Here is a 17,419-nt window from a genome sequence, read left to right on the forward strand (position 1 = left end):
CATGGCTGTGTGGTAAGAAGCTTGCTTCTCAACTACATGGTTCCAGGTTCAGTCCCACTGCATGGCACCTTGAGCAAGTGTCTTCTACTACAGTCTCGGGCTGACCAAAGCCTTGTGAGCAGATTTGGTAGAAAGAAGCCTGTTGTGTATATATTAAGTATATATCTATGTGGGTGTGTGTCTTTGTGTCTGTGTTTGTCCCCCACCACCACTTAACAACCAGTGTTGGTGTATTCACATCCCTGTAACTTAGCGGTTCAGCAAAAGAGACCGGTAGAATAAGTGCTAGGCTTAAAAAAAGTCCTGGGGTTGATTTGTTCAATTGAAATTCTTCAAGGTAGTGACCCAACATGGCTGCAGTCAAATGACTGAAACAAGATATATATATATATATATATCTGCCAAATTTAGATTGGAGCCTGGTGTTGCCATCCGGTTTCACCAGTCCTCAGTCAAATCGTCCAACCCATGCTAGCATGGAAAGCGGACGTTAAACGATGATGATGATGATGATGATGATGATAATATATATATTGCTCATCATGTGTATATGTATATAGACTGTAGCTGCAACCCAAAGGGTCGACCTCAAACACTGAGTGTGCCTGTGAATTATACTAAAGGTACAAATGTTGTGTTTGTGGAATATTCAACCACATGCACTTGTAATTCTAATATTTTGGAAGAGTCATTCTTCATAGAAAGAACGGAAGCAAATAAATGAAACTGTTTTCCGGTAACACGGAATAAATATAAGAGTTATATAAAAAAAATGTTTCCATGAAACCTCAACAACAACAACAGCAACAGCAACAAATAAAGCAAGAAAAACAAAAAAAAAGGACCTTGTGGGGCTTTTGAGAAAAAAAAAATGGCTAAAAAAATTTCACCAATTTTTGGAAGAATCAAGCTGTTGACATGTGGAAAGCAAAGGTAATTCTTGTGAGCACTGTTTTAAGAAGAGAAATAAACAGAGCACAGTAAAGGTTTAGTAATTTTTACCATTATTACAATTTACAAAGAAACATTATTAACCCTTTTGTTACCACATTTCTGTTGCAATAAACTGCTTTTGTTTCAATTAATTTTGAAGTGCAGGGCTTAGTGGTTAGGGTGTTGAATTCATGATTGTAAGATTGTGGTTTCGATTCTTGGACTGGACAGTGTGTGTTCTTGAGCAAAACACTTCATTCCATGTTGTTCCAGTCCAGTCAGCTGATATAAATGAGTAATCCTGGGACAGGAAACCAGCCCTAGGGGTCTATAGAACTCTGGAAAGACCCAATTTTGAAAATAATGAAGTAGTTACTTAAATAACTCTGTTATTATTAAGCTGGGCTTTGTTTGAAGGAAGATTTTAATTTACATCCCTTTAAAACAGGAACTTAGTATCACTGAACTAGGGGCAATCTCAGGTGGGTTGGTAATTCTGTTGCAATAAACTATTTTTGCTTCAATTAATTTTGAAAATATTGAGGAATTTAGCAAAATAATTTTTTTTCATTTGATGTTTGGAACATAAACACAAGATTTTGATGGAAGGTTTTAATTTAGATCACTTTAAGCCTTTTCTTACCATATTTCTGTGGAAATATGCTGCCTTCGCTTCAATTAATTTTGAAAATATTGAAGAATTTCATAAAATAACTTTGTCGTTATTGAGCTGGTGTTTGGAGCATAACATAATATGAAATTTGTGGAGTGTTTTTACTTTGGATCGTTTTAAAATGGGAAGTTTGTATCATTAAACAAAGGGTGGTTTCATGCAGGTTGGTAACAAAAGGGTTAAAAGACTGAAACCTTGCCCCACCAACAAATTCTAATAAATCACAAAGAAAAGAGAGAAAACATACACACACACAGACAGAGTAATAGAAATCACAAAATAACATGAGTAAGATTATGAGGCTAAAAGGAGAAAGCACATGAGATAAAAAGTGTAGAAATACAAAGTGAAAAAGCAACAATCAAATAAGTGTACAACAAAGATAAATATTCCAGAGGATGAAAGAGAAGTGAAATTTAATGCTTCAGGTGATACACTTTATCAAAGTGAAGATAAAGGAATAAGAGAGGCAAGATGTAAGAAAAAATATACAATACCGAATTTAAGATGTCTGTTTACATGGCAGGTCTGAGACAGTGTGCATATGTGTATATACATTTCTTTTTATAAATTTTTCATCATTGGACTGTGCCCATGCAGGAGCACAGTCAAGGGTATAGTCAAATACATCAACTCCCGTACTTGTAAACTAGTACTTATTTATTTTATCAATCATGGAAGAATGAAAGGAAAGCTCAACATGTTGAGATTTGAAATTGGAATTTAAGAGAATCATCATAGAATATCATTGAAAATATTTGTTTAATGTTCTACTTTTTCTATGACCACACACACAAATATCAAGAGAGAATTTTAGTACTTAATTCAGAGCATGCAAATGCAATCAACAACCTGAAGCAGGATACATATTGTAGTTATCTCTCATAAAAAAAATAAAAGATATATATATTAAAATCTCATTTGTTGTCTCCATTCATTTATATACACCTGAAGTCAGCTTTGCATTCATGCAACAAATGCTACTGATGTATTCAAACACACATATTACGAAAAACTTTCCAGTGTGTATGTACATCTCTTTTTTGTATGCAGCTATTGTCCAATTCTCTGCTGTTGCCACATAGCTGAATCTTTTTGCCTTACTATTCTATCCATCTGCCTGCTCCTCATTGAAAGAACAGCTATTTCATTCTCTTTGGTTCTGTCACTTTCTAGTTCTCTTTCTCACTCTCAATCCCTTTTTGTCACACATACTCCCTGCCTTTTTTTTTTTATCTTTCTTCTTAACCATACAGCCATGCCTGAGTTTATATTTATATATATATATATATATATATATCTGTGTGTATATGTGGATGTGTATTCTTCCTGTCCAAGTGAATATATAAAAGCTTGGACTGGAAGATGGAAATATCCTCATTAACCTTTGCAGGCTCTCCTAAACACCTGGGGAAAAAGGACTAAGCATACTGGTTAATGCAGGACCCAGAGGGTGGGGAATGGACACAGTACAGGTGACAAGTGGCAGAGAGATAAGTAGTTTAGAAGTACTTGAGTAGCAATGACACAATATCAGCTAAATCCAAGGAACAAAATCCATTGGAGATCTAAGTACTAAGTATTGAATCATCATCATAGTGGCTTTCCACTTGTTGCTGTCTATTATCATCTCTTTTACAAGGTTCAGCATCCTAAGATCAACCTGCATCACTTCTCATGTTTCCCTGTTCTGCAGCCTCCTTCCACTTTGGGTCTCTTGACCCCTCTTCACCCAACTGCTATCCCTCGTTAATACCACATGTCTGTATAAGTACAATTTTTTCTCTTGTTAACTACCGGCTCCCACAATTCCCCAGTCATTGCAGCACAGTGACATCAGTCTTCACATATCCCTCAGCATTCAATGTCCATAACTTGCTACCAGGCAACATCTTACTTTGCACGTAGCTGTGATATAATCTGCCCTTCACTCTCCATTAATACTGATTAGCTCCTCTAAATACCAGAAGTTCATCACCATCCTTGTTTAACGTCCACTTTCCATGCTGGCATGGGTTGGACAGTTTGACATGGCTTCTACAACTGGATACTCTTCCTAATGCCACCAGCATGGGTGCATCAACACAGCACCAGTGTGGGTGCTCTTTAAGTGGAATCAGTATGGGTGCTTTCTAAGTGGCACCGGCACTTTTTAAGTGGCACTGGCACCTGTAAGATGTATGTGTGGAAGACGGTGATTTTACTTAGCTTGAAGTGTCTTTTCAAGTACAGCAAATTACCACATTCTTTAGATAACCAGGTGATACTTGTTGAAAGCTAGGGTGAACTGAAGTAATATAGAAGATAGAGCACTGTGTCATATCCATGAGAGATAAATGTCTCTTAGATATGACTCCAGTTTATCATAGGTAACATGTGAAGATAACTTGGTGGTACTTATTGTAAATTTCCAATAACTTTTGTTTAAGAAAAAAACTTCATAACTAATTTCTGAAAATATAGCTATTTGTTTTATTAACATTCTTTCTTTTTTTTTACAAATTTTTGTATAAATTTGAAATTGTTTAGAATAACAGAAAAGAAAAAACACAGGGTAAAAACAAAGTAAAAAACATAAATGCTGCAGTTTATGAAGAATAAAAGGAAAAAAAAATGATTGATATAAGTATTAAAGTCAGTTATTATTTGGGAATAAACACAAAAGAGAGAATACAGAAAATTTACAAAATGAAATGTATTTCAGTGAATTTGGGCAATCAGATCTTAGGGGGGAAATCCTTAATGCACCAAATTAGAACATAAATAGCTGCCTTCTTGATTATGGGAAACTCAGAGGTTTGTGTGGTCTGGATATCACACTGTAGAATTGCAGTAAGGGCTCTTGGGGGATAAAAAAAAAAAGGAATTCTTGTTGATGTCGCCAAGAGAAATCTCTCTCGTAACCTTGCAACAATGTGATATCACAGGCTTGCATATCAGACTTTGTATGGACGAGATATCACATAACTTCTTGCAGATGGCATATCACCAAAGTCACATTCTTCCTCCTTCTCATCATTTTATGTCTGTTTTCCATGCTGGCATGGGTTGAACGGTCTGGCAGGACCTGGCAAGCTGCAGAGCTGCACCAGGCTCCAAACTGTCTGTTTTGGGATGGCTTTTACAGCTGGATGCCCTTCTTAAAATTCCGAAATTATTAACATGTCTAGCAAGCAGGTATCCAGTACTAATGACAGGTAAAGACCCAGAAACCATGGTCTACTGGTCTTGTCAATCTGGAGGGGGAGTGACTCACTCCCTTACAATATATTGGACACAGGCTGTGTGTTGTTAACCAGCTGGAAAAGACGTTTTCCTGGGGTTAAAATGTAGTAACATAGTTCTGCATAGAACAGCCATGGTATAGTGGCAAAAAATATTATCTAAAATTATTATCATGTTATAATTATTATTATCAGAAAACTTTATACAATGAGAGATCACATACATCATACTAATAAGATGCCATTAAGCTACTTACCATAGCCTTTGATAATACAAAATTTATTTTTCCAATACAGAACCATAAATTCAATAAATTGTCTATTTTCTTCATTTGCCTCAAGGGAAACAATGATATCAGTAAAAGTGACTTCTGACATAGGTACAAAACATATGTGGAAAGGAGGGGGGAACAGTTGATGAGATTACCCCCTCGACCACCACCATCGAGCGTATGACTGATACTTTATTTTATCAAGCCTTGAGAATGGAATGAAATAAAAAAAAAACCCTCGGAGGGATTTGAACTGAGAATGTAGATAGATCGAACTCAATATTGCCAGACTTGATATTAGCAAAAGGTGAAGAACTTGCAATTATTTGGAATTATAGGTGATTGGACTGATTCCAATACATACCTGTCTTGAGGTCTATCTGACAGATCCCAATCATCTGCCAGAGAAAGATTCTATCTATGGGTAACGGTGAGGCTCCCTTATATGAAGTGAACTTTGAACTTAAAGAAACAAAATTTCAATGCTATAAGGGACATACTCCAGTGTTTTAACCAGGGCTGTGGAGTCGGAGTCCGAAACAATTAAGGGGTAGCTGAAGTTGGAGTCAGAGTCGGTATACTTTTTACTGACTCTGACTCACAATGTCTTTACTCTTGAACATAAACCAGTTATAACATATAGGCTGACTCAAAGTACAAGACTATGCTTTATGAGATATGTAGACCACAAACACTTAATTACATACACAGGAGTCAGAGTCGAAGTTTCTTGTTTCGACTCTTCAGCCCTGGTTTTAACAATGTAGTAAGGGACATTCAGTCTAGCACCTTAATAGGAAATATCAAACAAGTGTTATACCAAGACCTACAATGTAATGAACCATCCAGTAATACATCTGGGAGTAGAAATTTTCTTACCATATTCTTCAGCTGATTGCAATTCATATAAAACTGCTAGAATTGATTTTCCCTTAACAAATAAGGACTCATGATCATCACCATCATTTTATATCTACTCAGAGTTTATTGAAGCAAATTTTCTACGACTGGATGCCCTTCCTGTTACCAACCCTCACCTGTTTCCAAGGAAGCTGATATCTCCCCCATGACCGGACATTTTCATAGAATATTGCCAACAAATGACATTCACTTACAACCGCCATGCAATGTCAAGTCAAAGAGACACAAGCACTGACACGCTCCCATTCACACACACACATATATATATACACAACAGGCTTCTCTCAGTTTCCGTTATCAAATCCACTTACAAGGCTTTGGTCAACCTAAGGATATAATAACAGACACTTGCTCAAAGTGTCAGACGGTGAGATTGAAACTGAAACCATGGAGTTGGAAAGCAAACTTTTTAATCATGCAGGACAGATCATGAGCAGAGAAATAAGAAATAAGTATTAAGCATATTTCCTCATCTCAGAAATATAGAGTTATATTAAGAAATAAGTGTTTTAACTGACCTGTAGAATAAAATAAGATAATAAAGGGGAAAAACATAAAATAGAACTGCTGCATGTATTTTACTTTTAGAAAGAAAATGGAATTATCAATGTTTTTTTTTTTGATTTTTTAAATATTAAAACAAAAAAAAATGTTAAACATGTTAAAAGTTTCATTCAGTTTTCAATAATTTAAATATTCAAATTTGAAGTATCCTGCTTGTTTTCCCAGGATACTTCAAATGTTGAAGTGATATTTCTGTATCAGAGATGAAAGCTCTTTGAATTTTGTATTCTTACAACACCAAAAAATCTTGCTCCTTGCATTCGCCTTTCGTCCTTAAAAAGCCAAACAGCAGCGAATTGGCCACATTCCATCACGTATGCATCATCAGAAAAGGACACAGCTGACATTACAAGGTAGATGGAGGGGTAAAGCAAGCAGTCTTCCTCTAAGTGATGTGTCTAACTCACCTCAGACCGAACCGAGAACTTGTTGCTGCTGTAAGACAATGCTTCCATGTTGACTGAAGAAGCAGCTTCGCGAGAAACTTTGCGGCGTTTCTTTTTCTTCAGATCAATGTCTGTCAGTTCGGCATTTTCCGTTTGAGATACAGACTGCGACAAAACACTGCCAAGGAACTCGGATACCTCATCCTGAAAATAAATAAGTTTTGTTATCTTTCCTTGTAATCCATTGTTTTTTATGGGTGAGGCTATGAATATGTATGGCTGGGGACAACTGCATAAAGAAGTGCCAAACCCTAATTGTGGAGGGTACTTGTGGAAGGGGTAGACCCAGGAAAATATGGGATGAATGGTGAGAAAGGATCTTCAGATGCCGAGCCTCTTTGAGAAAATGGCTGGTAGATACATAGGCAAAATTCAAACCATGTACCTGTTATTTGCTGAGGCAGGCAAAATCTGAGCAAGCTCAACAAGATGAAGCTAGCAGTATTGATGGTGGGGGAGGGGGAGAACTGGTTAATGATCTTATTATAAAGCAACAGTTTGAGATAGGAAGTGGCCGGTAGATACATAGGCAAAGCTCAAACCATGTATTTGTTGTTTAAGTGGTCGGCATTACCACTTACCTCATATAACTGGGCCTCACTAAGGAAACGACAAGGGACCAGGAGATGTGGCAATTTGCTGTACTTGATAAGACACTTCAAGCTAAGTAAAATCACTGTCTTCCACACATACGGGTTTGTCCTTTCAGGTATCAGTACCACATAAAAAGTACCTGTGCCAGTGCTGCGTTAATGCACCTGTGCTGCATAAATTCACCCATGCTGGTGGTACATAAAAATCACCCAGCACACTCTGTTAAGTGGTCGGCATTAGGAAAGGCATCCAGCCGTAGAGACCCTGCCACAACAGACAGTTGGAGTCTGGATAGCTCCCTGCCAGCCAACTCCATGTCAAACCATCCAACCCATGCCGGCATGGAGAGGGGATTTTAAACAATGATGATGATGCTAATGCTCTCAGGCCTGGGCCCCTAACTTTACCCTCCACCTGGGCTCCTGAGCTAAAAAAAAATAGTTGCATATACCAGCAAATTAATGCACAGAACTTGGCCTGGGGCTGAAGAAGGAGAGCAACATCAACAAGGAGGAGGAGGAAGACGAAGAGAAAAAGAAGCAACAGCAATCATCAGAGGAGCTTACTCACCAAAATGAACCTATCGACTGTGCATTGTGTGATTCCTTCTTGCTTCTTTTTGGCCCTTGAAACCCGTAAATTGTCATCTGCTCCACCAATAACCACCAGACTGTTCTCAGCTTTCATCTTTTCTCGAAGATCTTCAATGCCATCAATATCACAAGAATTACTATGTTGACCGATTACAAAGAGTGTTGATGTTTTGCTTTCTAAGAGTGGATCTTCAACATCCTGAAAAAAAAAACAGAGAAGACACGATCAACAATAATAATTTTTTTTCAAATTTTGACACAAAGCAACAATTTGAGGTAGGTGGGGGTGCAAGCCAGTTGCATCAACCTGGTGTTAAACTGGTACTTATTTTATCCGTCCCAAGATGAAACACAAAGTCGACCTCTGTGGTATTTGAACTCAGAACATAAAGTGGGGAGTTTCATCTACCCTGTAGTACCAGAAAAAAACGCCATTAAGCATTTAGTCCAATGCACTAATGATTCTGCCAGCTCAATGGTTTCTAATTTTGGCAGAAGGCAATCCTAAGGGAGGTGGCCATTGATTACATTCACCCTAGTGTTCAACACGTATATATTTTATCAACTCCAGAAAGATAAAAGGTAAAGTGACCACAATGGAATTTGAACCCATAACGTAAAGAGTTGGAAGAAATGCTGCAAAGCATTTTGTATGGCAAGCTAACAACTGTACCAGCTCTCATAGGTTGCAGGAGGGAAAAGCATAAAAGGGGGGGGGGGCAAAATAACAGTCACATCCCTGTTCAGATCAATCACTATGTTGAAAAGGAAGGACAGATAGGATAATGTCGTCTTAATTAGAATATGTTTGAAGTGTAAGATACAAGTTTAATGGATGGAGCAAATTGATTTATAGGTCTGCCAGTTTAGATTTGACCTGGGGTTAAACAACTACATATATTATATACCATCATGGTCAATGTTTATATGTCTATCTTTCTACATCTGAATGGGTCAAATAAGAGCATGTTGGGCCAGAGTTTCTATGGCCAGATACCCTTCCTGTTGTCAACCGTGTCATATCAACAAGGCGTAACAATCTCCAAGTCTAGCAAAAAAAACAAAAAACAAACAAACAGCCTGAACATATTTTATGCAGAGATACAAAGATCATGCAACATGTCGAGAAGCCCTGACAAGCTTTCATGGAGGACAAGAAGACTCAACAACAATCAGGAAGCTATCGTTTAGAATGGTTTCTTGATTGTGTTTTGTTGGTATGGCAAACAAAAAAAAAAGGAAAAGATAATTGTGAAGCAGTTATAAAACAAACAGATCAAAAGAAGATGAATAAATAAAGAAACAGCAGATACGAACACCACGACCACCATTGATTCCTGTGAGTGGGAAACCCAAACAAATCACAGCAGATACCATCTCCACCAATGAAACCTAGGGTTGAAAATGAAAGGGGACATGTTATTAATAAATTAGCTGAACTGTCAATTACAATAAACATCTTGTGGAATATATACACATAAACACACACACAAACACATATGTATATATACGTACTCATGTATACATTCATCTTGTTTATGTGTGTATAATTACACATATTCATGTGTATACATTTCTACATATATATCCATACATCTCATTTAATGTACACACTATAAAGATACAAGATCAGATTGGAGCCTGGTACAGTCTCCTGGCTTGCCAGTCCTCAGTCAAACCATCCAACCCATGCCAGCATGGAAAACGGAAGTTAAACGATAATGGTGACATCATTGAAATCTCAAAGCTGCAAGGTAATGTACGACTAATTCAAATCAATGAGATTAAACAAACATTACATCTGGCAGAGTTAATCCATAATCAAATGTAAGGACTAAACTTACATGACATGCCACCAATGCTCCAATATTCCATCCCAGCAAGACAATGGGTCGGTTCTGGAAATGGCCTTTTAACTGCAACAGAAATGGAAATATATCATCAAGACATTTTAAGAAATAGAAATAAATACATTTTTTTTCATTAAAACATTAGAGAAATAAAAATAACAGCCAAACAATTAATTGCTTAACCAATAAATTGTTAATTTTTGTTTGGGAGTCTCAGTATTACTGGAATATAATTTATATTTCTTCGCACAAAGCAAAAAGCTGAATGAAAACTGCCCCTCTGTTGGTTACAATGATGAAGGCTCCAGCTGATTCGATCAATGGAACAGCCTGCTGATAGAAATTAATGTGCAAGTGGCTGAGCACTCCACAGACATGTGTGCCCTTACTGTATCAATAGTTCTCATGGAGATTCAGTGTGACACAGAATATGACAAGGCTGGGCATTCCACAGACATGCATACCCTTAATGTAGTTCTCAGGGAGATTCAATGTAACACAGAATGTCCCTTTGAATTATAGGTACAACTCATTTTGGCTACATGAGTGAACTGGGGCAATGTGAAATAAAGTGGCTTGCTCAAGGACACAAAGTGTCACCAGGAATTGAACCCATGACCTTACGATCATGAGGTGAATACCCTAACTACTAAGCGACATGCCTTCACACTGAATGAAAACTATAAATATAGGTGCAGGCATGGCTGTGTGGTTAAGAAGCTTGCTTTGCAACCACTTGGTTTCAGGTTCAGTCCCACTACGCGGAATCTTAGGAAGAAAGTGTTTTCCACTATAGTGGAAAAGATATGATTGGACAGTTAAAAACAATACTTAGTGTGGTGTATATCTAAAAAAAATTTAATACATGAGAAGGGAGTTAATCAAGAGGAGATAGTGTATAAAGAGCTACTTGATAGTTAATGTAAACGAGTAATAGAGAAGTAAAAAGGGTTAAAGAGGGAATAAGATGCGTAAGATGGACTTAGGTTTGCAGAAGAACTAATATTTGTTAGTATGTATTAAATATAAGGTAGAAAAGTAAGTAAAAACAGACAAACATAGTTGTTAATATTACAATTTAGATAGTAAATACTTGCTGTGGCTATAAAGATGAAAAAAGTGAAGTTTAAGAAGAAAATGGATGTTGGAATACAGAAAAAATAAAAATAATGGAGGGGAGACAAATGAGCTGGGAATGAAAAAGGCCAGTCAGGCGGTACTGGTAACAGCCACGCTCTCATAGTGGTTGGCGTTAGGAAGGGCATCCAGTTGTAGAAACACTACCAGATCAGACTGGAGCCTAGTGCAGCTTCCTGGCTTCCCAGACCCCAGTTGAACTGTTGAACCTATGCCAGCATGGAAAATGGACGTTAAACGATGATGAGATGAGATAACTAAGCAAAAACAAATAAAAAATGCAGCTTACCTCTAAAACTTTGGTACGTACAGCTCCAATCATATGTTCAAGGCACTGGGCTATACCAACGCCACTGCCGCCATTTACTGTATGCATTGTTACAGGAATCACTTTGCCAAGATTGGAGAGTTGAGTAATACAGAATTTCGTGCGTTTTGAATAATTATTATTGGGATAAGTGGGTCCACTAGGAGCGACAAGAATTAATGGATTTCCAGGAAGCTTGCGCTGTCAGAACACAAAAATAAGGCATAGCGTTAGTTTATTTAGGAAACAGTATATTCTATCAAATGTGTAACTGTCCAAGATGGTTAATTGCTAATCTAATTAATTATAAACTTATCTTTAGAGATAACATTTTTAATATTTACATTTAGGTATTTATAGACCTAAATATTTAAAAACATTGCTACATCGTTAAAAGAAAATTAAATATAGTATATCATTTACATAATGAGATAATTCATTTCAAATTTTGGAACTCAAAATAGATGTAGCTATAAATACAGCAGCCCTCAACATTTTCTATCCAAAAGGATTTTGGATTCAATATTTACATGTTATTATTATTATTATTATTATTATTATTATTATTATTATTATTTATAGCTTTATCTACTTCAAGTTCCACAGTTAAAAAAAAAGACAATTAATTTTAGTGTATTTCTTTTATTGGTTTCAATGATAGAACTGGCCATACTGGGACACTGCCTTCAAGGGTTGGTTTGTTTGCAACCTGTAACTTAACAGTTTGGCAAAAGAGACTGGTAGTATAAGTGCCATACTTGAAAAATAAGTACTAAGGTTGATTTGTTCAGCTAAACCCATCAAGACAGTGCCCCAGCATGGCTGCAATCAAATGACTGAAACAAGTAAAAGATAAAAATGACTCACAGGTTTCTGTTGGCTGAGAGTGCTATACACAGGGTCCCAGGGTCGCTTAAGGAGCAAATTTAAGGCATCCAATGAAACAGCTGATCCCTGACGAGTGATGGCAGCTGACTGAGCAATCATGCGGTCGACAAGAGTAGGAATCTGAAAGAGTAGGTTCAAAACACTGATAAGTATACACACGAGGATTGAGATTGCAATCATACTGCAAAAGTCAAACAGTGGAAGCATATGACTGAAAAGTTAAAAAAATATAAAGTCAAAAAAGAAACAATCAAAGAAGTGTATAATGAAGATAAATACACCAAAGAACCAGAAAAGTATGCAACATTTTATCAAGAAGAAGACAAGAGATTAAGAGAGACAAGAGAAAGAGTGGATAATATAAAATGCCAAATTTTAGACACCTGTTTATATATACATACACAACATTCATATAAATGTATATACATACATGTATACTCAGATATATAAATACATATAGCCACACACACACACACAGATGTGAAGGTGCATATGTATATGCATACAAGAGCACATATGTACAAGAAGAAAATGTACCTTAGCTCGCAGAGTTTGCAGAACATCCAAATAAGCAGCCAACAAATGACGGGGTAAGTTCTCCAACAATACATTGTGTAACCACTGACTAAGTTTGGGGTCCTGTATAATTAAAAGAAATACATATAAAATTTAAAAGCAATTTATGTCAGATTCATTTTATATATATATATATATATATATATATATATATATATATATATATATATATATATATATATATATATATATATATAGACACAAGCAGACTCTCTCTCTCAACAACAGCAACAGTAATAATAATAATTGACATGATCTGTTAACTTATGTTTTATATAATGCTTCAGCAATGTTTCTGCTGGTGAATCAATATTGAAACAATTGTAGCGTTATGTAATAAAGTGTGTTGCTCAATACATTTTCTACTATTCACATTTTTGCATAAACCCTTCAGATATCACAGAATTGCAGAAGTATAATCCAATGATATTTTGATCTCACCGTACGATAACATTTGTTAGCTGATACCTGTAGAGAAGCTTTGTCAAGCAAACTGCACGATTTTATACCCATATTGAATTTACATACATATATGTATGTGTGTGTGAGTGTGTGTGTGTGTATGTGTGTACGCATTTGTCCCCAACCACCACTTGAAAACTAGTGTCAGTGTGTTTCATCCCTAATGTCTAACAGTTCAGCAAAAGAGACTGATGGAATAAGTACCAATCTTAAAAATTCAGTACTGGTGTTGATTCATTTGACTAAAAATTGAAAGTGGTGCCCCAGCATGGCCACAATCTAATTACTGAAACTTGATAAAAGATATACTCACCCATATTTCGCTAGCCAAGGCTTGTCGTATCCGTTTGGAAGATTTATCAACATGAATTCTTCGCATGACAGCTTCATTATTACTCTAGAAAGAAAAAAAAAGAAAAGAAAAGTAGTATATGTTTGCAGAATGCAGTCAAGATATATATATATAAATATAACTAAATATGTCAAGCTTAACCTACTCACACACCTCCATATGCATAATGTGTGAAAAGCACTGGTGCTGGTACCAGGTAAAAAGCACCCAGTACACTCTGTAGTGTCGTTGGCATTAGGAAGAGCAGTCCAGCTGTAGAAACCATGTCAAAGTAGACTATGGAACCTGGTGCAACTCCCGACCTTACCAACTCCTGCCAAACCATTCAGTCCATGCCAGCATGGAAAACGGATGTATGATGATGATGTGAATGTATGTAGATATGATATAAACATGTATAAGGAGGCTGTTAAGATATCAATATAAAACAGCAACAAAACAAATTAACATTGGTTCAACAGCCATCAGCTGTCTCACCATAACATAGGTCTAGTCAAATGCAGACCTGACAACAGCTATTTGTGAAGGCACACAAATATTTGGTCAGGGTGATTCTAAGGTCATGGGTTCAATCCCTAGACCAAATGGTGTGCTGTGTCCTTGAGCAAGATACTTGATTTCACATTGCTCCAATTTATCCAGCTGTAAATGGCTACTAGCCAGTTGCTGTTGCAGTCCTCTATCTGTCTCTCTCTTTCTCTCTTCTGCTGCCATATTCTGGATGTTCCACAAACTCAAGGGTCAGAGAGCAGAAAAGGTGTTTCTGCTTGCAATTACATCAACAACTAAAAACAATTAATGAAAATATGGTACAATAATGTTACCAAGCCATTCTGGCCCACAAGTGATGGCTGGCCACACTGTACTGTGCTGTAGTTTAGGGTTACTTAACAACAACAACAGTTACTGTATCACCATCATTATAAGGAGAAAAATAGTTTTAAAAAAGAGCAACTCACTCCATCAAATGCTAGCCTGGCCAATCGGTCGACATGAAGGGCTTTCATAACTTTGTTGTAAAGTCTCTTCTGCTGCATAGTCCACCCTGTTCTGTAACAGAAGGAAGGTATTTACTGAATAGAGAAGTCTGATTAACGGAAGAGGATGATGAACAGATCACACGTTCTATTCAAGATGAAGTTCTTTATCTAAACATTATGGTCAAGACCATATTGGAGCAGCACCAGTTTGCTGAGCACATATAGGTGGCACAAGAGGCCAGGCACGGCAAGTCTACCAGCACCGTTCCCAGCCACCAAATCTCATCACAATGTATTGGTCAGACACCTGTCCAATGTGCCATGCAATGGGATCAATTCCAGAACCACCTGGTTGCATAGCTAACTTCTCAACTACACACGACAGGATGGTCATGGTTGGAAAGCCTATGACCATAGGTCTGTCCTATCAAGTTTAAACCAGAGCTAAGCAATGTCTGCATTTCCTAATAATAATCATGTTAGAAATACAAATAGGGAAAAAGAAAACTGGTAGCTTACTTGCTTATGTGTTCCTCAGAATCTTCCCCACCTTTATCTGGGTAAGCAAGGCTGACATGTCTTTCACATTCATTCATCAAGCTTCGGGCCTTGGCCACATCACCAATGTGTGAAGATTTAACAGTTGTGGTTTCAACATCGAGTATTTGGTCTTCATCACTAGAGAGAGAGAGATAGAATAAGAGAAAGAGATCTACAGGCTATACACAGAAGAATTACAGTAGAGAGGTGCATAAACAAGACATTAAGGCAACCATCATCAGAGAAGTGTAGAAAACAAGAGGTGATGAAGAGTGTCCAACCACATAAGAGAGAAGAGTTGAGGGTAGAACTGATCCAACATGCCCATACCTTTTGGTAATGTATTGTGCTTTTTGGCACAGCTTTTGAACTGTACGATGATATCTTTTACTAGTTTCAGTCATTAGATTGCAACCCATGCTGGGGCACCACCTTGAAGAATTTTAGTTGAATGAATCAACCCTAGTACTTATTTTTAAGCCTGGTATTTATTCTATCAGTTTCTTAAACCAAACTGCTAAGTTATGGGGATGCAAACAAACCAACACCAGTCATCACACATTATATATATATATAATGGGCTTCTTTCAGTTTCCATCTACCAAATCCATGCACAAGGATTTGGCCGGCTTGAGGCTATAGCAGAAGACACTTACCCAAGTTTGCATGGACGTGGACGGGATGATATTTGATTAGAGGCATTGTTTTGCAGCTGCTTGACTGTCTTAGAATTAACCCCTCAACCAAGAAGTGGAGTTTCAAAATTTATAACTCAAGGAAAACTGGAGCAATCAGTGACATACACTACTTAAAGGCACAACACAATGGCTACAATATGAATAAAAAAGCATTAGATTTGAGAGAAAAATCTGAATGCCAAAGGGTTAAACTCAGAATGTAAAGAGTTAGCCATTAAATGAAAGTAAACAAAATGTCAAAAGAAACCTACACTGAATTTTGATCTATGTCTGCATTTCGAGGGAATTTGTGCATGAATAACATGCGCAATGGCTTGGCATTGCTTGCATCGGGATGTGCACTCCATGGCTTTGCGTAACAGTGGTCTAAAGAAACAATGTCTAAATCCTGCTCATGTCCAGCTAAGTGGTACTGGTAAGCCGTGGACAGTTTGTGACGGTGACTTTGGTATTCTTCGATAAAACGTTCACTGTTGAGTGTAGAAGTGGTTAATCGATTCCTTGATCTGAAAGAGAAGAAAGGGAAAATAAGTTGACAAGTTAAGTTTAATCAGAGAATATAAAACAACAGGAGATTACAGAAAATAAAGAGACTGACAACACACCTGGTGTTTCTTCAGGTGTGATCAGAGACTTGAAGAGTCACTTTACACATCAAACCTTCTAATACCACCCCTGTTTCTACAATATACGATTCCCATTTTGAAATTATCTAAATTAAAAACTACCACCAAAATTCCAATAATGTTCTAAAAACTAGCTTAACTCTTTAGCATTTAAACCAGTCATATCTGGCCAAATATGTTGCCTGTTTTGTGTTCAAACTGACCAGATCCAACTTCTCACACCGCCCGAGGCTGAACCCAGAACCATTTGTTTTCGGATAGTGCTGATAACCTTAACCTCATATACTTCAGCATGTATCTTGATGCTCATTTATTATACATACATATTAACCCTAGACATACACACACATAATAGACTGATAGACAAATATGTGTGTTTTACCCAATATAATAAAGTGATTAGCCGATTCTAAACGTTTTAATTTCTCCCAATTATACTTTAAAATCATTAACCAGCATAATATGTAACGTTGATATGCGTAATAAATATTGAGTTAATAATATGGCTTTCATACTATCAATAGATGAATGGTTTCGTTTACAAACGGAAAACAAAAGTACTCAATACTAAAGCAGAGTGTGCATATAATATTAGAAACTGAAGCTTCGTAAAATATTTAAGCTTCTTTATTCGTTCGAAGTTGGACGTTTTCCCTCCGTCGCAGCTCATCCTTATATTTATATATATACACACAAACACACGAACCTACATAAGTGTACCCCTTAATATATCCACGCGCATGCATATATATATATATATATATATATATATATATATATATA

The 17,419-nt window shown here is 36.8% G+C and overlaps 1 protein-coding gene across 1 annotated transcript in view; it reads right to left on the reverse strand.

The window, feature by feature from the left end:
• LOC106874144 (KAT8 regulatory NSL complex subunit 3) overlaps positions 1–17,419 on the reverse strand; it is a 26,193-nt gene that overhangs the window by 7,730 nt on the left and 1,044 nt on the right. The window contains exons 2-12 of the mRNA XM_014921801.2: positions 16,262–16,516; positions 15,292–15,450; positions 14,752–14,842; positions 13,754–13,837; positions 12,940–13,041; positions 12,382–12,522; positions 11,497–11,715; positions 10,065–10,136; positions 9,538–9,612; positions 8,198–8,419; positions 6,995–7,177 (exon numbers count right to left, since the gene is read on the reverse strand). Coding sequence (XP_014777287.1) covers positions 6,995–7,177; positions 8,198–8,419; positions 9,538–9,612; positions 10,065–10,136; positions 11,497–11,715; positions 12,382–12,522; positions 12,940–13,041; positions 13,754–13,837; positions 14,752–14,842; positions 15,292–15,450; positions 16,262–16,516 — 1,603 coding nt within the window. The remainder of the gene's footprint in view (positions 1–6,994; positions 7,178–8,197; positions 8,420–9,537; positions 9,613–10,064; positions 10,137–11,496; positions 11,716–12,381; positions 12,523–12,939; positions 13,042–13,753; positions 13,838–14,751; positions 14,843–15,291; positions 15,451–16,261; positions 16,517–17,419) is intronic.

The sequence above is a fragment of the Octopus bimaculoides genome, chromosome 21 (genome assembly GCF_001194135.2).
Source record: "Octopus bimaculoides isolate UCB-OBI-ISO-001 chromosome 21, ASM119413v2, whole genome shotgun sequence".
NCBI classification, from domain to species: Eukaryota; Metazoa; Mollusca; class Cephalopoda; order Octopoda; family Octopodidae; genus Octopus; species Octopus bimaculoides.